This window comes from Spinacia oleracea, chromosome 1 (assembly GCF_020520425.1).
Source record: "Spinacia oleracea cultivar Varoflay chromosome 1, BTI_SOV_V1, whole genome shotgun sequence".
NCBI classification, from domain to species: domain Eukaryota; kingdom Viridiplantae; phylum Streptophyta; class Magnoliopsida; order Caryophyllales; family Amaranthaceae; genus Spinacia; species Spinacia oleracea.
Genome location: NC_079487.1, coordinates 110312120 through 110332709, shown reverse-complemented (window position 1 = coordinate 110332709; position 20590 = coordinate 110312120). Strand labels below are relative to the sequence as shown.

At 37.3% G+C, this 20590-nt stretch overlaps 1 protein-coding gene across 4 annotated transcripts in view; it reads right to left on the bottom strand.

The window, feature by feature from the left end:
• Positions 1–20375, bottom strand: part of LOC110801666 (anaphase-promoting complex subunit 1) — a 38855-nt gene extending 18480 nt beyond the window's left edge. The window contains exons 1-19 of one of the 4 annotated variants that reach the window (XM_022007054.2): positions 19973–20375; positions 19134–19197; positions 18462–18546; positions 17824–18104; positions 17471–17576; positions 17223–17383; positions 16365–16552; positions 16221–16290; positions 11564–11731; positions 8079–8560; positions 6320–6776; positions 5746–6084; positions 4305–4388; positions 2728–2820; positions 2497–2556; positions 1827–1925; positions 1452–1592; positions 1096–1176; positions 229–300 (exon numbers count right to left, since the gene is read on the bottom strand). In XM_022007054.2, coding sequence (XP_021862746.2) covers positions 229–300; positions 1096–1176; positions 1452–1592; positions 1827–1925; positions 2497–2556; positions 2728–2820; positions 4305–4388; positions 5746–6084; positions 6320–6776; positions 8079–8560; positions 11564–11731; positions 16221–16290; positions 16365–16552; positions 17223–17383; positions 17471–17576; positions 17824–18104; positions 18462–18546; positions 19134–19197; positions 19973–20277 — 3336 coding nt within the window. In that variant the 5' untranslated portion in view covers positions 20278–20375. Of the gene's footprint in view, positions 1–228; positions 301–1095; positions 1177–1451; positions 1593–1826; positions 1926–2496; positions 2557–2727; positions 2821–4304; positions 4389–5745; positions 6085–6319; positions 6777–8078; positions 8561–11563; positions 11732–16220; positions 16291–16364; positions 16553–17222; positions 17384–17470; positions 17577–17823; positions 18105–18461; positions 18547–19133; positions 19198–19972 lie in introns of those variants that run through there. The other 3 variants (XM_022007052.2, XM_022007053.2, XM_056839505.1) reach the window with 3 other exon arrangements.
• Positions 20376–20590: the final 215 nt, after the last annotated feature.

Genomic DNA, 20590 nt, shown 5'->3' with positions numbered 1-20590 from the left:
TTATACATTTTATTTAAAAATTCCAACCCCACGATTCACAGGTCATTATCCTGCATCAGAATTCCATAAGATATGCTGATATGGTCCACCCATTACAAACTGTAGGAGCATCAATAATAATAATGGCATAATAATGCCCAATAAAAAATTACAGTAATAAATAAATGAAATAATTCTCATGGGACACCTGCAAACAGAACAATAGAACATAATGGTAGAAATAATTACCTGCAGAACTGTTGGAACTTCAAGCTCAGGGAACGAAGATGGATGACGAGCGGGTAAATGAACGTAAAAGGACTGCAAGAAACAAGTAAGCAGCACAATAACATATTAAGATTGTTCAACATTATACTTTCAGATGCAGAAACTACAGCACAAATGCACAATCCAAGAAGAGGAAAGAAGATGGATAATGAGCATGAAAAGGATGGCTATAGAACTACATAACAATGAACTAATTGAAGAAGTCAATAACAATCTATACAATATCAATGAATGTGCAGGCAGTTGTACAATCAATTCTTTAGATTCTACAATACAAGGGATGATTTATGTTTCAATTTAGAAAAAAACAAAAATGGTAATTTCGCAGCAACTTGGTGAGAGCATGTGAACTATATACGAATACTTTGATAATCTTAAATCATACAGCTTCATGGATGCTAGTGATTATGCTTCAGACAACAGGTTTTGCATTGGGGATTTATTTGGTGTTTTTCCTTCCAACTTCCCTTAATCGATATTGTTAACAGTTTCAAATGCTCACTTATGCCATCTATAGAACAGCAGAAGTAACTTGAACATTCTCAGAAATAAGTCAGCCATGTCAAAGTTCACTTAAATTCTACCACTTCCACTGGGCTCTTTCCCGTAAACAGATAGTAATGGATGTCAGACCTTATGCTTTTGACTTTCGAGGCATCTAAATAAGACATTTGCTCGTACGTGGAGTAAAATTTATTTCATTTATTCTCTTCTTTCTGTATGGGGAAGTGAATTAAGGATCAGTTTATTTAGAAAATCATCAGAAGCATAAAAATGCATAAATAACAAGAGTCCGAAATAAACCACTCATTAGTTAAAATGTATCACCTTCGACATTGTTGGCTCCATAGTGCCCCGGTATGATGCTGCGAGGCCAAGCATCAACCCCACAGTTGTGCTTTCATGTCCCTAAACAAAGAAACAAAATTGTGGTTAGTGAAAACATATTAGAGTTCGCCCATCTATCTTGTATTTTTTACTTCAACACATGAAATTCTCAGGTCCATAGGCCCATAAGTGACACCCATTTAGTACTTTCCCCACGTTGACTGTTAGTACTTGGGCAGCCTAGTTTTAGCAGAATAAATTCGAGTTACATTTCTACAATACAAAAAGAAATTGAAAATATTTGTAAGATACAAAAAGTACTTGGGGGAGAAAAAAAAAATCTTTACAAAACATACCTTGTTATAGTATTGGAATATGTCATTTATTGTTAGAACAGTAAGATGGCCATGCAACCCCAGTGCAAAAAGAAGACCAGCATGGATAGCATTTGGCTCCTCAGGTCTGTTATATATGATCCAAGTTCTAGACACTCTACCCTGTAAAGAGTTGGAAATAAAACGGGTCAATAAAATATTAAAATCTCAATAATTCTTCTGCGTCAATAATAATACAAATGAAACTAGAAACAAGATGTGGAAGTAATTTGATATATCCCTGAGCTAGATTTTATTAATTCATATGTGATACATCAGATATAAGTAACGAGGAAAAGACATCTTAAAGGAAGGAAAATCTTAGCCATTACCACCCCAAAAAAAAAATAGACATACCTGGAATGGTGCAAGCCTTAACCCAGCAGCAACGGCATTGTGAAACTCGGGCCAAGCTCGAAGCTCTTGCAAATTCCGCATGTTTGGGTCTAAATTGACCTAACAGAGAATTGTAATTATCATAAGTTCTAGATTTTTATAGAAAACATAAATTTGCACAAACTTTAGGGAAAATAGAATCAAGACTATAGGAGGACAGCATATACAGACAACAAATAAAAAATCCAATATTTCAGGCTTCAAGATTAAGTATGTCAATCAATAATTGAATAGGATTCAAAGCTCCTAATGTTCAAATGTGAAAAAATATACAGAAAAAACTGGGATATGGCTCAGATGTCATTGTCATATTGGCACATATGATATGCTTGAACTGAAGTTCCAAAGTGTTTTAAACAGAAAGGCAACTAGAAGAGCAATCACATAACTGATAAGCAGAACCCTGCAAGAAACATGAAATTTACATGATAACACTAAATGAGGCAAAGGCACAGCTGTCATTAAGTTAAATAAACAGCTAATCACATTTCCATGGTAATTGTCACAAAAACACATCCAGAAAGGGTATATTGAATATTATCTGTCCTCTTCAAAAGAAAAAGAAATGAATCGAATCTTAAGTAGGCGAACAAGAAACTATCAAACTGAAATGTGTTTCATCATATCATACAGTGGCATTCTGCTGAGCAGGTAACCGTCCAGCCAAAACAAGCTTTGGTACTGTGAGTGCCTGCAAAAGAATTCGGAGTGTCATAGACAAGATATATCTGCTACAAAATGGGGAAGAAAGTAGCAGCAAAAATAATGTTTAAGAGACAAAATAAATAAAACAAAAGCCATGTTGAAAAGCACAAGCAAGAACTAAAGCCTCAATTGATGTTCACTATACATACATAAGTACCTCGGTCAAAAGGGTGCATGAGGTTGCAAGAGTAAATGCGCCACGGCCAAGTGGGAGTGCAGTTGTCCTTTGGGCAAACTGCCATAACTGAGCCTTTACAGAGAAAATGAATAAAATTAGTCCTGCTTGACCAGATCACAGTAATATAATCATTTTAAAAAACAAGGTGATAGATTTTGTAAAAGCCGTTGATTTAAAAAGTTAGTCCTGCTTGCCAAAGCGACATTTTCCAAGTTGCATAGGATTGTTATATGTCGGACCATACGGCTAATACTATCCAGTAAAAGACTGATGCAGCCAGTACGGCTAACATAAAACGCGCAGCATCAACCAAAACCCATTATGCAACGTCACAATGAAGTCCAGCTACGCAATACCCAACCACTGTGGAACTCATGATCATAAACGCAAATCCGCAATACAATGTAGAGGCAGCAATCTGATAAAAAATTTATATGTACCAGTGTTCCTAAACCGCCGAAACGCCCTAAAGTACTTGGTATTGGAAAATAGCAATCAAATTCATGGGGCCTAGAGATGAGAATGTTGAGCCATCTTATCCAAGTTATCCAACAGGACTGAGATTTGCTAACTTTTACGAAGTTACAGGCTTACAGCAACATATAATCTTGGAGGTCGGGAAGCCTCTCCAAACTCAGACACCCTTTTCTAGAAACAGTCAAAATATTCTTCCAGTTGATCCACAGATTCCACATATACTCTTATTTTTTTCATACGACACAGAACCTGTCGCTCGTGTAGTAAAGCTGGGTTACAGCATATATATATATAATACAATCACTGAATCAGTGTGTAATTCTGTATGTGTACTGTCTGTATCATTATCATTATCATTAATAAAAAAAATTATTATTATTATCAATTTTTATGTCCATTTCTAATGGAGCCAAAGATTCATTTGTTTTTTTGGCTCTGGGATATAATGGACTAAATCAAAATAGCTCTCAAAACCTCTTCGCTTCCTTTCCATGAATTAGAAGATGGTCGTCCCGTAACCCGTTATGGCATATGGGTCAATTGGAAACAGCCTCTCTACAATTACAGGGGTAAGGTTGCGTATGTCCGACCCCCCCACCCCCTCCCTTACCCCGCTTGTTGCAGAAGCCTTTTTGAAGGCACTGGGATAACAATAATGAACGATCATTTTTATTTTTATTTGAAAATACATAAGATCCCACGTGAGTTTTTTCTTATATAAAAAGTTAGAAACCTTTGACATTCAAAAAGCAAATGACTTTGCTCAAGAAAGGGAACTCAAATGGTTTGCCCAGAAAATCCTAGACTCAAATAGGCATAGCTAAAAGAAAAAACCACCCCACTTTGAATTTTACCAGATACCCCATGACTCAACTATTACTCCACCCCCAAAAAAATTGGCACAGAGAAAGCACTATATTGTGATGTCCCAAAGAGTTACTCTATCCTACAAATTCAATTTGTATTCTGAAATATACCCCTTTGATGATTGATACTTTAGAACAGCCAATAGTTATGGGAGCAAATGTATGATCAAAGGAAAAAGTGAATAAGCACATGTCCACCCTTAATATCCATACCTGTTGAAGCTCCTGATCTGATGCAGTGGGATTAATAGATGTTTGAATAGCTACAGGTCGAGCAGAGCACAAAAGACGTCTGACCTGGAAAAGATGAAAGAATTAATTTATGCAAATGGCAGAAACAACACTCATGCGGGATAATTTTCTAAGTTTTGAAAGGTCAAGAAGATGCTACATAAAAGAACCTATCATCACATCTAAGAGACAACAGCAAAGGAGGATTGCATAAGCTATTCTCACATTCTCCGATTTACATGTTCCAACTTTCAATGTTTTATCGTCTCCATCCATTTTATGCCTACTTCACTGACACTTATTCCTAATGTTTCTTCCAGTTCCCAAATATGCATCAACTATGACAATCATAGTAAAGCCAAGAGAGTACTGGGAGTGGTGGTTGGGGGGGGGGGGGGGGGGGGGGGGGACAGAAGATATCTTTAACAAATTACCACATAGAGGCAGGGGTGAAGAAGGAAGTCTCCAGCATGCACAATACACTATTACCAGGGGTTCAAGCAGCAATGAATTTGTTCAAGGAACCCAGCCTTGGTTTGTTTAAAAGGTTTGCTGGTGCTTGAACCCCTGGCAGGCTGGCATGTGATTGGTTAAGCATAGTCCACACTGAAACCTCATAGGTTTTGCTACTTTAATCGTACGGCTCCTCCAAATTCTCACTAAGCTGTATCGAGTATCTTCATTTCTCAAATTCTCACTAAGCTGTATCGAGTATCTTCACCGTACAACCAAGGCTATTTTTTATCCCATGTGCTCATAAGGTACAAGCGCATGGGCAAAGAGATAGCCTTGGTTTACCATTCTCAAGGTACAGCCAGTTGTAAGTAAAAAAATTGCCAGCTGTAGGCTGTCCGATGTCAACCGCAAGTTTTTGTCAGGATATTTGACTCAAAGAAGGCTTTGCCTTCTGTAAACTAAAGATGAAAGAAATCAACCCTTTACTTCCATTGATATTCATCCTACAATGCATATCCCCTAACCTTCACATCTCCTGAGAGAGTATGCATAACAGTATAAGCTCGAAACACCTTAGGCATCTCTATTGTCCTTATGTATAAACCCTATCTCTATGACTCTATCATCATCATCATTATCATCATTATCATAAGAGGAAAATGAAAACCTTTAAAAAAAAGAAGGGAATTTCTTGTAACTTGTAGGCAATCTAAATGAAGTAGATGACTATGATGGGAACCAAAAAAGTCCATCTAAAAACTAACAGCAGAGATCAGTAAGATAGTAAGATGTGATAGAGTCCATGGCGTGGTCAGAAAAGAGTCACATCCAAACTTTCCAGTTAGGAAAATAACCAAGGATACCTATCCTGCGAAATTGAATTAGGGCAAATAGTATGAACTCTGTCACCACTGCTGGAACAAAAAAAGTCATGTCCATCCACAAAGCAGAACTATGAATAACTGACCTCGTTTAAACGTAGATCCCTGCCATACCGCAGCTGAGTGCTAGAATTAGATAAGTGCTCCATGCCATCTATTGGAGATTCATCAGAAGAATCTACATTGTCAAATTTTGAAGTATCCATTGCAATCGTGTCTGATACTGTTGAGGGAACCGTCACTGGCTGTAGATGTAGCATATAAGGTGCAGACATTGAAATCAAATGCCTGTTGGTTTGAGTCTCGAGCTGTTCAGATTTCTTCAAGTGACCCACGCAACACAAAGCCAAATCTTCTCGACCAAGAAGAACATAAGCAGTTGCTGGCCAGCCAGTAGGAGGAGACTCACGGCACTTATCAACTGCCTACAGACAAGATACATAGGTAAAAAGCGTAAAGCCATGTCAGTAAAATAAAGGGAATGAGAAAACTTAAGATGACATTAGAAGCACACAAACTGCACCAAATACAATGGCCTCAATATAATTTAGAAAATAGAATGAGGAAGATTTCATTATTTTCTTTTTTTTACTTTGATAAATTGATATAAAGCGACTATGCCATAACTTCAAAACTATTTCTTAGCAATATCAGACATACATGTCTTAATGGTAAAGAGACTCCTATAGGCAATAAATCAAGCTGTTGCAAACCAAATCCTTCAGCAACCATTGCAAGAACCATCTTCTCCTCAGGATTTGATGATGAACCTGAAGCAATCTTACAAGATACGCCAGAGGAGAGCTTCCCTCCCATGTTTTCTGCACCAGATAATAAGCTATAAAATGAGACCACTTTACGAGACCAGCTGACACAAGAGCTTCCATTTTTGCGAGCAAGAGGTGGAATGTCATCAAGATTTGCAAAGTCAACCCCATGAAGCAAACAACTTTCAAGCCATCTGTACAAAGATGGGGGAGATCTTGGAGAAGAAGTCTGGTTTCTTCTTATTATCTTGGACAAAAAAGGAAAATCACGTACGTAGTGATCAATATAACTCTCTTCTCCCAAAAAATTAGCAATTTCACACAGAAGAACAACTAGCTGCTCCAAATCTCTGCAAGAAATGGCTAAAGATCAATAAAGAATGCCACACTCATAGTAAAAATGCAGAAGGCATCCATCACACAGTAATATCACTTTCCTAGAAGCCGATGTGTTAAGAAAATTATATATTCTAACAAATATTATCATGCACAAACCATTTAGCACCAAGTGTGATTTTTCACATTTAAGGTATATGATAGCCACTAAATCCATACAAGCCAGGAACTCCTCGAGATTTCAAATAATCAGCACTTTTCTCAACAGCAAAGTGATTGCTTAAGGCAAAGTCACTGCACATTTTCTCAACAGGGTACTAAGTCACAGTTACAATCGTGACAGAGCCAAAAGTAAGGCATCAAGAAGGCAAACATTATTGCAGTGAGTCATAAAGGTCACAGCATAATTTTTTTAACCTCTATCAGCCTTTTATTTGCCAGAATAGACTAGTAAGTAACTGTTCGTTAGGACATAACAACATCATGTGGCAACCTAAAAACAACCTTACAGAGAGAAGTACACAACAACCTTCACCTACCGCGTAACAAAACAAAAGGTGCATACAGTAAGGGAGCCTTTTAAACAAGTCTAATGTATGTACCTGGCTTGAAGTGGATCAATAGAATATAGAAAGAAAATTTGATAAATCTGACACCCAAGACAAGTTTCAAATGCCAAGACTGCATATCTATTTGAGATCACCTTTCTTATTACAAAGGATTATGTCCTTGTTCCTTTCACCTTAAAATAACTTTCAAGAATATTAAGTTCAGATAAGTAGAGGTGGCAATTGGACTTTGTGATCAGATTTTAATCGGCACAATTTTGGTCAGTTCGATTCAGGTGATGAGTCATTAGTTTGGTTTCATGCCGGCGCATATTCGACTCCATTATCAATTAGTTTAGTAAGATTAAAAAAAAAAAAAGTATTAGACACATTGATTTTCGGGTCCAGTCAGGTCGATTTAGGATCAGGCTGAGGTACGCATCAAAGTATACAAAAATACATCAGCAATGCAGAGAGCTGTCCCTAATTGTTTGATTCATTTTTTCTCCAAATAACATCTTCGATCATATTATTTCTAATTACGTATTACTAAAAGTTATAGGAAGTTGATATTTTAAAAATATATGGTAGACAAATCTAATAAAATGTCATAAGATAATGTTATCTAATGTATTAGTGGAAATTTACTTTAAAAATTGATGAAAACTTTGACCCCAAAAAAAGAAATAAAGCAAACAATTAGGGGCGGAGGGCGTAGTTCAGAAGGGACTTCATAACCAATAATTAAATGATGAATTTGGAGTTTACCGCTTTCGTAGATTGCTAAGCTTAAGATTTTCATATATTGCGTGCAAAGAATCCAAGCATTCAATTAAAAACTCGGAATATGAAAATCCTTCTGGGTTTTGCAAGCCTCTCATTGACGAAGAGAAACGGTCTACCAGTCTGTCATCCAACCCTTCAGTTGAGATTCCAGGGAAGAAGTTATGGTTGCAGTAATTCTTATGAAATTCACTATTAACAAGAAACTCCCATGATGAGGACACAAGAACAGAATTCGGTTGTGAAGTTGATTGAGATTTCCTGTAATGTTGCAATATGACGCTCTTAAATGATTCCCACTCATCAACACCTGAATTAGGCTTTGGTAAATCAGCAGTCTCGCAATTACCCCAAAAGTGCTGCAGGAAATGCTTGTAGAACGGAGTACTAAGGCCTTCAGCCATTGCGGTGATGCAATCATTTGCCAACGAACATGAAGGGCCTCTCCGCAGCGCACATCTAAGCATCTGAAGAAATTTGCACACAGGAAAATATTTCTTTACGACTACGAGAAAGCCAGTATGAACTGAAGAAGGAATAGAACAGAAGAAACAGGTCATGCTGGCACTGCACAAATGCATATATAAAGACCCAATAAGTTCAGATGATCGCACAATTCTATATTCACCATGTAGCCTAGATTTTATTCATGAAAACCTCAGCCTCATAGTAGGAAAACAACGACTTTTGCAGAAAGCCTTGCCACGGAGATTTTAAAAAAGGAAATAAATTCACATCCTTCTACAAGACTGTGAACAGAAAGCCTGCAAAGAACTCAACTAGAAATCGAATTACAAAAACAAAGTAACAATCAACAAGAGGTAAGCAAGGGGGAAATTAGATTGTATAGATAGATCATTCTGATCTTAGCTTTAGTAGTCTAGTACATCCCACGCTCTTCCAGATGTGAAATTTTCCTTCTGTATTCTCTCTGTACATTTCATAACAAATTTCTCTTCCAAGCAGGAAAGGAATTAGGGAGGTCGCGGGGGCCCTGGCCACCCCCATGATTCTGTATAATTTTTTTACTTTCGCATACAATGACCTTGCATTAGTGGTTGCTCAGTTAGTTTGACATGTTCATAATGCAGGCGTGACGGAAGTTCGAACCTTGCACTTCCTTTTTTAATTCCTTTAGCACTAAGTATTTATTTAGTTTGTCAGGTCCTCCTTGGGAGTGGCCGAGTGGGTAATCCATCAGCCATCACACACCGCACACAATAAAATTCAATATTTTGTTAGTGGTGAAAAAAAATTATCCTAAATTACTTTAAGCTTTTTAAGCTTATGATATATTGTATGATTCTAAAATTTTAGTCTTGCTAGCAACAACATATGTTTGACTTTGACATGGTCTTTCTTTTATATAAAAAAACAATGCAAGCTGACATAATTGATATTGGGTCCCCCGATGTAAAAATTTTAGTTCCGCCACCGCTTCCAAGCATTCACTCCATTTATTACATCATACCCAGACTTCCCAGACCTTACTTGCTCCCTATGCATTCTTTAACTACATTCTCTTTAAAGACCCTTCTGAGCTTCCCCTAAATTCTTTAACTAACTTCATGCTAAATTACTAAGCAACCCTTGGCTGCCTTCTGGAATAGGTGAGTAGAATAGCTGGCTTAGTACTTTAAGAGAGCTTTGTGTAAAGACAATTCTAAAAGACTGAAACTTCACAATATAAGCTGTACCAAAAAGTTGACATCAGCTTCGCTTCAATGCTTCATCAAAGGAGAGGTTTTGATGGGAAAAGGCAAAACAATTAATAAAAAATAAAAATAAAAAGTAACCAAGAAAATATGTCACCAAACAACTACAGCAAATTAAGGGAGCGCTTGTTTTGGGGAATTCAACAAAGAGAAAGAGAATCAACTGCCATGATTCCCTTTCTTGTTGTTTGTTAGACCATTTTAATCATTCCTTTTACCTCCATAATTCCCCCACTTCCCTCCACCATGATTCCCCACACCCCGCCAAGGAATCAACCCAACCCCTAAACTCCTCTTCAACCAACTACCATAACCACTAGTTTGACCATCCCTTCTCACCACACCACCACCCCTCACACCACCGCATACACCACCGCACACACCTCTGAAATTAGCTATCATACCGCCGGCGACACCTAGCCACCACCAACAACCCATCCCAACCGCCGAGAACCCACCCCAAACCACCGAAAATCCATCTAAACCTCTTGGAAACTGCCCCAAACACTCTCGAAAAACCTAACCACCATCTTCACCTCCCCCAAAACCACCTCAACCACCCACCCGAAATCCACTCCGCCCACCCTAAACACCACCCACCCTTCGAAAGACCCACCCAACCACCCCATTAAAAACCCACTCACAAAACTAGAGCTACGAGAAAAACGAAACGGGAAGAGGGGGGTAAGTGGTAAAGGTTAGACCTCTAAGTCACCGGCCGTATAAAGTTGGTGCTTGCGGGTGGTTGGTTTATCACCTTTATTCTTGGTTTTTTCTTTTCCAGATGTGGATTCTTTGGTAGTGACAGTACGGTGCTTGTTCCATTTCCGATGTAGCCAAAGATTCATTTGTTCTTTTGACTGTGGGATGTAATGGACTAAATCAAAATGGCTCTTAAAACCTCTTCGCTTCCTTTCCATGTAGAAGATGGTCGTCCCATTGTCGTCCCGTTATCGCTTTTGGGTCAATTGGAAACAACCTCTCTGCAATTGCAGGGGTAAGGTTGCGTACACCCGACCCCCCCCCCCTTACCCCGCTTCTTGCGGGAGTCTCTTTGAGGCAATGGGGTAATGATGATGACAGTACGGTGATTGTAGGGTGGTGCATTGATGTGGTTGGCGATGTGAGGCGGTGGTGTTGTTCTAGTCGAGCGATGCATTGATGTAGATGGTGTTTGTGTGGTAATGTGGTTCCACTACTGGTTGTATGGAGTAGAGAAAATTGCAGTGAGATTTTTCTTTCCCTTTCTCCTTTGTGTAAACAAACAACACTTGAAGTTTTGGGGATTATCTTCCTTTCCCTTTCATACCCTTTCTTGTTTTCATTCCCTTTACCCCGTGCAAATCAAATGGCCCCTAAGTGTAACTCTCACACCCAAAATTCACTCTTCATGATAATCAATATAAACGTTTCAAAAAAAAATCTAAATAAAATACGTGAATTTCGGACCAAAGACACAAGTCGCACAAGAGCTTTTACCGTTCATTTTTCACACATTTATACAGATTCCACCAGCGACAACACATGACTTAGATGTCATTCTAGCACCACAAAATATGTGGTGTTACTAGTGGATTATTTCAGCTCAAGCAGAAAAGCACGTGCCAACTTCACAATGTAAAGTATCCTAACGCCAAGCATTCTCGAAATACTAGGTGAGTAGGTGTTCTAATATTCTATACAGATTCACAAACTCCATTTGTGGAAACTTATTAGCACATGAAACATACTTAGATAAAATGAACTTCAGCGTACCTGCCCATTGCTCAAGATCACATTTACTCTTGCCCCAACTCCATCGGCCAACCCTATAATCTTCATATCATGAACATATCTGCTCTCCAGAGAATGAATAGTTTCTTGAAGCTGACGATTTCCTAGACAGAGAGGAAGTATATATTTACAAAGGCATTGCTTCCCTGACTGTCATTGCAAAAACGATAACACATCATAGGGTGAAAGAATGAAGTTTTTATAAATAGCAAATAAATAACATAATAGGCACGAAAGATGTACAACTTAAAGGAATGAACATGACCCTCACAAAAAGAAACCAAGAACCCACAATAATATATCGTCTAAATTTAATTTCTCTACCAGTCAAGAATCCAAGAACCCTCCACAGAAAACTTTGTTTGCAAAAATCTCGCGAAAAGCTTAGGGTCCGTTCAGTATAATTTTTTGTTTCCAGTTCTCTGTTTTTTACAAAATATAAAAACCACAAAAAGTAGTTTCCAGTTTTTTGTTGCCAGTTTTCAAAATTAACCTAATTACTATAAGTATGATTGTTTTTTAGTTCATGATTCAATATAAATCATATGGCTTATAAAACCAAAAAACCAAAAACTGGAAACTGACAATGATACCGAATGAGCCCTTAGGGTCTGTTTGGTATCAATTCCTATTTTGAGTTTTATGTTTTTAGTAAAACTTAAAACAGATTTTTGTTTTGGTTTCATACTTTTTTAAAACTAATGGAAAACACATTTTTTAAGATGCATAGTTACTCTTATGCTACAAAGTATTGTATCAAACCTTGTTGACTTGCGGATCAATAACAAGATAAACAACCTTTTTTTAAAGCTCAACCAAAAGTAGATCGTGGAACTTAAATTACATCTACCATCCATCGTCGGCCTAATAATAAGCACCTCAAAAACAATATTCAAAGTATTGAGAAATCAGTCCATTCCCACATGAATTACCCATCAAAAATTCAAGATTTTTTATATGTACATCGTCAGGGTGAGGTTTTGGGGAAGAGAGGGAAAGTGTGATCTTAGCAGTAAGATAGTCAAATTCTAAGATGAAGGAAAACGCGATGATCATTTTATGGGCTAATGCATTATGTGATTTTGTCGGTGGATAAAAAGATTGTGGCCTCCATTTTCATCTTCAATTCGTTCTGGCATCAAATTTGTACCTCCAGTGCCATATCAAATCTTATTCTAAAACTCCAAAATTATGTCTTTTATATCAAGAATAAAATACTTTGGTATCCTGTTCCTAAAATTTTCATGACATGAAGCTCTAATCGCTAGATCGGAAATCAAACAGATGATGAATCGGTTCAAATATGGGAGTTTTTCTTTATTTATTTATGTAAGTGTGTTAAGGATTTTCAGTGCTCATATAACTGTTTGAAATCAAAACAAAGAAGCATCAAACGAGCAAGAGGCTAATGCGGTAGTTGAGGTTGTTGGTGTTCGTCAGGCGCCATTGTTGGGATTTTAAAGGAGAGATAAAGTGACCAAAAGAGAGAAAGTTTGAGAATTGAAATTAGAAAAGAAATAGTGTGACGAAGTGGAAGTTATATGTTTCCTAAAACCGAATTTCTGAAACCACTTAATTGGTTTTCACTTTTTCGTTTTTGTTTAGTCAAAACAGACGAGAATTGGTTTTTTAAAAAGTTTTTACCGAACAAATTTTGCTTTTCTGTTTGGAGAAAGAACGGAAAGCACCAAAACCACACTAATGTCAAACGCTCTCTTGGCTTTTTCTTTGAAAAGAAATCCAGCAACATATTCATTTCAAAAGAAATTTGTTGTTTTGGTCGTCAAAAAGCATGTGGCGAAAACAAAAAGGGGCCAGAACAACAGGTATTATTACATATTGACTTGGACAAGAATTCATGTGAGCTAGAAAGCTTCTGAGTCTTCTGACCGTGTAGAGGTCCACAGCAAAAGAATTTGTTCCATCTTTAGATAAATAGTTGAGTATATCATACTTCCTCCGTTCATTTTTACTCGCAACGTTTGTCAATTTCACGCATGCCAATGCACAACTTTGATCATTAATATCTTTAACTCTCTTTAAGTAAAAATTATAAAAAGTTAATATTTTGAAAATATATATTAAGACAATCTAATAAGATCCCACATGACTATGTTTTAACTTACGTATAAATCATCAACAATAGTCAAAGTATAATATGTGAATAGTGTAAAAATCATAAACGTTGCGAGTATTAAAAATCGGAGGAAGTATAGCTTTTACAATTCTCTCTATAGAAGTAAGCATGGAGAAAACCTCCATCTTGAACATCGTAAGCATTTTCCGTAACCACACTCTTCTACAAATTCTCAACTTCCTAAACCTTCCCCTCTCACCATGATATAATATAGCAAGCTTGGCAATGACTACATTATTCATCCTAGTCGGGCTAATCCTACTCTTTCTAAATGCTTTTATATATCCCCATAATTCCCAACAAAAACAACTTCAAAAACACATGAAACAAACTAAAACTTTATACATTTGAAACAATATGCATCTTACTATTCTTACCAAACTATGATGATATTGTAACCAAAAATATACCCAAAAAAATCAACTCTTTTATCTCCTTTACCAACCACCTCACTATCTTCTCTACCCTTCTTCCCACATTACCACCAGTCCACCATAGTAGCCACCCCCAAACAACACCAAACATAACCCCTCGCCTGCTGCTGGCCCTCCGACCTCCTATGCACCCGCCGACTTTGCTCCAACCCCCATCCCATCTCTATCTTCTCTCTAATCTCACTCCAACCACCATCCCATTCAAGCATTCTCTCTCCTCCATGCATCAACCTCAATTCCCTAGTTAAATTTCCCAATTCTCCAATTAAATTCCCCAACTTCCATAAGAACTAAATAAACCAATTCTGAAAAGAAAAAAAAATTGATGCTTGAGATTTTGTTTGAACCGTCTGATTATGTTACATCAACGGCTCGTGGAGATGGAAGAATTAACCCTTAACCTTTAATTTACAGTTTGAATTGCCCATCTTACTGAATTTTGTTGTTATTGGTTGCTAGTTGTTAATGGTTTGTCTACTAAAGAAAGAAAGAAACATGGAGGCAAGGAGGAAAGCATTTGGTGAAAGACAGAGGGCGGTGAGTGGTGGTGCGGTAAATGGTGGCGTGCAGGGGAGAGAAAGAGACAAAGGAAGGGGAGGAAAGAGAAGAGGGCTCGGAAAAGATGTGACAAGCTAGGGTTAGAGAAGATAAGAGGAGAGAAAAAGAGGGGAGGTGAAGGGGAAGAGGAGGAGGAGGAGAGAGAAAGGGGATGACCATGGTGGTGATCTGCCATGGCTTCCATGGAGGAAATAGAATGGGAGATGGAGAGAGAAAAGAAGAAGAAAATAAAGGAAAACTTTAATTTTTTTATTTTTTATTTTAAAATTAATCATGAATACTTAAGTAATTAGGGATTAATTGGGTAATTAGGGGTTAAAGTTACCAGAAATCTAACGGAATTTAGAAAAAACGCTCATTAAGGGTATGTATTTGTTAAAAAGTAGATAGCATTTGGTGAATTTTGGAAATGCGAGGGATACTTGGTGAATTTTGTGAAAACTGAGGGGTATTTTATGAAAAACCTGTTTTTTAATATTTAAGTAGGACCATGAGAGACGGAGAAACAATAAAATATTTTGAGTGGGGATTAATGAAAGAGGGAATAATAAAATATGGTAGAAAGTTACAAAGTGTAAAAGTTATGCATTTAAAAAAAACACCCATAAAAAGCAAGTGATGCATGTAAAAAAAGCGGAGGGAATAGCAGCTATGCTATGCATTGCACCGAATGCATATCAAATCGCAACACAACAGACCTTCATTAAACTCAAAAAAAAAACACAAAACTGAACTCCATGTGACCATGTCATACAGAATGGGTTCTACCCAATGAAGTTGCTCCCCACACTAACCCATCCAATTCATTACTCTATGAGTATATTGTACAGCTGTAGTCAATGGACGCAATGCCGTCACCTCATAGAACAGCATCTTAATCTCATTGAGTAAAATTCCATGACAAATGTCCATTTCTTTTCTATCTCTCTTACCATTCTGTAGCAAACTCATTTCAAGATCCTTATCGGTAAATTTAAACTAGTATGACCACTAACACCGTTCACTTCAATGCATCTAACATCCATTTCCAGAATTCCTTCTGCAACTATCCATACACGATAAACAGTTAAGATAGGTATTCAATACAACTGCTCATCAGAAATGGAGCTATCAGTATCAAACTCAACCAGGTTCCTTCCACATATTACAGCTAGTTGGGGGCACAACTTTTTTGTGGTTTAAACTGACTACTTTCATATCATTCAACAGTCCAACTTTATTAATAATACACCAAACTTATACTAGTAATCGTTTTCATGTGGACACAACCAGACAGTTTCACACTTCCACAAGACCACAACTAATTAAGAGAATTACTTGCCGGATGACAATCAACTCAGGTTCTTGGCCACTAACCATACGGAAATGAAAAACATGACGATAAGTTTGAAACAAATATAAAAAAGAAAAAAGAAAAACAGAATAACGGAAAAACCCAGAGATGAAGATGAACCAACAAGTATTTATAGAACAATAAGTGAATAATAGTACTTGAACTGCAAGCACTTACATAAAGAAAAAGAGTGTTCTCTGAATCCAGAACGAGAATGTCCATTAAAGGCAGATGCCCGGCCTTTGCCCTAAAAACAGACTTGCAGTCAAACAAACAATACAAAATTTAGAATGAACTGATTATTTTTAGAAACTTAACTACCTTGGGCGGGTGACAGCAACAGGTTCAGCTGCAACTGCTTGTAGGCTCCAACTCGTGTCTGCTTTCATGTCAAAGAGTATACCGTCATTAATTTGAATGGTGTGAAGCCTTATGGATAGTAACCTTTTCTGCTCTTGCAGAAGGAAACAAATAATAGGTGCTGCGTCATCATCGGTGGCTACAAAGACCTAAAGATGACAAAGGTTTAGCTTGTAGGAAAACCAAAGATAAGAAATAAAATTAAGGCAGGTAGGATCATGGAAGATCTCTATTTTATACCCCGGGCTGATTAGATCTCCAAGCATGGAATAGGTTCCTTAATTCATCTTAAATATCAGCCTTAATACTTTCACACCTCTCATCCTTACTTAAGAGGCTTGACCTCAAAAACTATCCAATAATGACTTAGGAATGTGACTATTCTGCTTTCTTGGGACACTAAAAACCTTTTGATTACATAACATAACAGAGTTGCTGAAATTTTTAAATCAACAGTCACCAACAGCCAAACATAGATGGATGAAATATGCAAGAAAAACTTAAATTCCACAAACCAAACATAGTATTTCAACAGACTACAGACCTAATGTGCATAACTTCAAGACGCTATATGTGCTATGTTGAAATAGTGTGTTCGTATTTCTTAAGAACTTCAAGACCTAGAACAGTCAATTATCTTGGATACACATTTATCCTTCTTAAGAAATACAAACACGCTACAGCGTCTTAAGAAATATGAACACGCTATATGTGCAGCGACAATAATGAATAGAGTGCTAACTGCTAAGTAGAACTTAAATCGGATTTCTCAAAAGTGCATTTAGAATAGAGAGAATCAATGGATAAGCATATAAACACCTTGGTAGCAGCTGTCGGGTAACCTTTCGCTTGCCAAATTCTTCGGAATGAGAACCGGCATGGGAATACTTCACTGTGGGATTCATGAGAACTAGAAACTGCATGATCTCCAACACAAGAATTCATACTTTCTGCTACCCAAAGTGAGTGTTGCATCTGGTCTACAAGCATAATAGAGAAAATCAACATGGTGAAGGCTCTGTTTGTTTGTAAATTGGGGAATAAATGCAGAGGTGCAAGATTAAAACCTCTGTTATGAGAAGCAATAAGAGGAACACGATCACTGGTCCAGATTGTTCTCTCGTCAAAATCCTTCATTATCTTCAGTTCACCTCTTTCATCAACATAAACTGGCTGGGAAGTATTAAAAATAACAGAATAAATTAGTAACTTTTTTGAAATATTAACAAGAGGCAGAATCATCCAGCTTATGAATCATATTATCACACAACTTACTCAACAACAAGAACAAAATAAAAGGAGAGGCGAGAACAACCAAAAATGTAAACACATAAAAATAAAAATAAAATGGGGGTTGGGGGGGGGGGGGGGGGGGGGGGGGAGGTTACTGATTTACACAGATGAAACACTTATTGCACACCTGTGGTTCTTCAAGTGGATCATTCAAAATTAGATGAGAAGACACTGAAACTGAATTCTCTTTCACAATGTCATCAGAGCAAGAAAAATCAAAGCCTTGTTGGGGACTTTGCCGGACTTCTCTTTTGAAGAGTGTATCCCTACCACTTAAGAATGGAACAGAAGATGAGAGAGGTGCACAAGTTGGAGGGTTCCCTTCTGCTGCTTGCTGCACAAGCAGCCCAAACGGAAGTGGCCATATTGATGTAACTATGCCCGGAAGTGGGACTGATGTCAGCTCCCCTGCAGATAGAGTTATACAGTTAACTCGATTTTTCTTTTCATCTTGCAGTCCCAAATGAGACCTCCAGTAATAACAGATATAATTCAGTGACAGATACCTTCACGTATAAAATTTTAGCAGACAATTTTCTTATTTATCTCACTTCTTTTGCAACATCATTGAATTCAAGACACAGTTCTTTAATCCGTATCTAGAAACACAAAGTCCTTTTCTTTTGATGAATTAGCAAGAAATTTAAATAAAATCGGCTTAATCCTTTGATTCCTTTACATAGTAGCCACGTGACTGCTTCCCAGACGAAGCCTGGGTATTATAAATCTGACTTTGAACAGCTAGGTTGGTTTTACTACACTTACCAGCTGTACTGAAGACAGTCAAGGCATCAACTTGCAATATACACAGTACGGCCTCAGGTGAATGAGCCATATGACACCAGCAAGCCTGAGCATTCCATTGGAACATCAATCAAAACGGAAGTCAGCCCTTTACAAAAATTAGGAGCAACGGGAGAAAGTAAACTAAAAGATTAATGAAACTGGGACGTGATACAGCAGAGATTGAAGCAAAGATCATTGCGTCCCAAATAACAGCATTGTGGTTATCTATCACGCAGACGGTATAATATCTGTGGGCGAATGCCGGGAATCAACATGCATCTATTTAATAATATAATTTCAGCCTGGACGAGAAAAGTTGAGAAATCATCACACAAAGCATCTAGGTCAATGTCCATAATATCCAACATGTAGACAACAAATGATTTTAACAAAATAACTCCAGAAACATACTCTGGAAAATTCAGCTCTTATAGTGTTATACTCTGTACCAAACAAGATAAGACCTTACACTAAACCAGTTTGAATGTCCGAGAACTAGAAACAATTTAAGCTCTTCCGGTGTTATATCATCATATGCTTCAATGTAGATGGTTTCGGGAAGTGAAACAGATTGTATTCCAGTATAACCAAGAGAAGTTTTTATCTCTATCCCAAAATCTAACTTACAAGAAAAAAGAATAAAAGAAATACCATGGTTACTGCCGAACTTAGGGTGAATCTCTTGTACACTCGTGAACCCGTAATCCACATGATCCTGCATCCAATAAGATGATTCCTTCAGGTAATATTAAAGGCATATTTCCAATAACAGATTCATGGGTATGATGAACTTGCAAATCAGACAAAGCAATACAATTTCTTATACAGAAAAAAGAGTTCTTGGTCTGCTTTTACTTCCCAAATCATAGGTAATAGTGTCAATTTAATCCCCACCTCCAATCCCCCTTAAACCCTCCACCTTAAGGCCATTACGAGTACAATGAGGCAACAAAAGAAAAGAAATACCATTGGATATGATTACAAGATTTCACTTGACAATAGTTTATAAACCAACTCACAGCATCATGACCTCGACTTCCCATTCTTTCCTATAAGCTCCCCAAACAACATCACGGAGAAATACTAATTAGAACACATTTGTCCCACTTTAATATGGCACATTTTTATTTTGAGACGTCTCAAAATTAAAGGTCACTCTCCATATCTATCTTGTTATTACATTAAGAATTGTGTAATCGTATTTATTGTACATTTGTAATAAGTTGCTAAAGAAATTATTCAAGCCAATCCCTAAGTCATAAATGACCTCTCACCGAATGGCCTATTAGAGTAGGAGTGTGTAAATTACAACAGGAACAATAACACTCCTCTACCTAATCTTCACCTCCCTACCACGACCATTCAACTTAGAAATAACAAAATGAACAAAACTCATCTGAATTTCAATTGCATTGCAAAAAAATTAAACACCAAACCTCACTCAAATCAAATTAACTGCAAATCAAATCAAAAAAAATAATTGAAATTACCTATCTCCACGGATGAAAATCTCATGATCACAGCCATCAATGGAGATTGACGATGAAGCCGAGGAATCGATGCCTTCGAATTCATCTCTCTCCCTAGTAACATCTGGGTCGAAGAGGAAGTAATCGTACTTATCTGAGACATTATCAGTTGATTTGCCATCGAGACCTTCGGCGATTAAGCCAAATGGTTTGAACTCGCCCAGTACATTTAGTTCTCGAACTCCTGTCGCCATTTTTGCTGAGCTCTCCTGCTCGCTCTCTGTCTCTCTTCCTCTCTTTATGCCTCTTTCTCTTTGCTTCTGCATAAATTATTTGGTGTTTATGCTCCCGCTCTTTTTTCAGAGTTTTGATTTTTTGAGTAAAACCCTAATATGCAGGGTTTTATTTTTAAGTTATTTTTGGTGGTGTTGTTGATTTCTGGCATAAACACCAAAATATGTACGGAGTATTATGGGCTACGTCGGTCCTTGAAGATTGTCTCATGTTCCGCAAATAGTTAAAATAACGTCATGTTCTCTTTTTATGAAAAAATAACATTAGATTTGTGAAAAATAACATGAAGCGTTACTATAATTTTTCTTCATTTTAAGGTTATCTATACTTATAATTTTGGCAGTT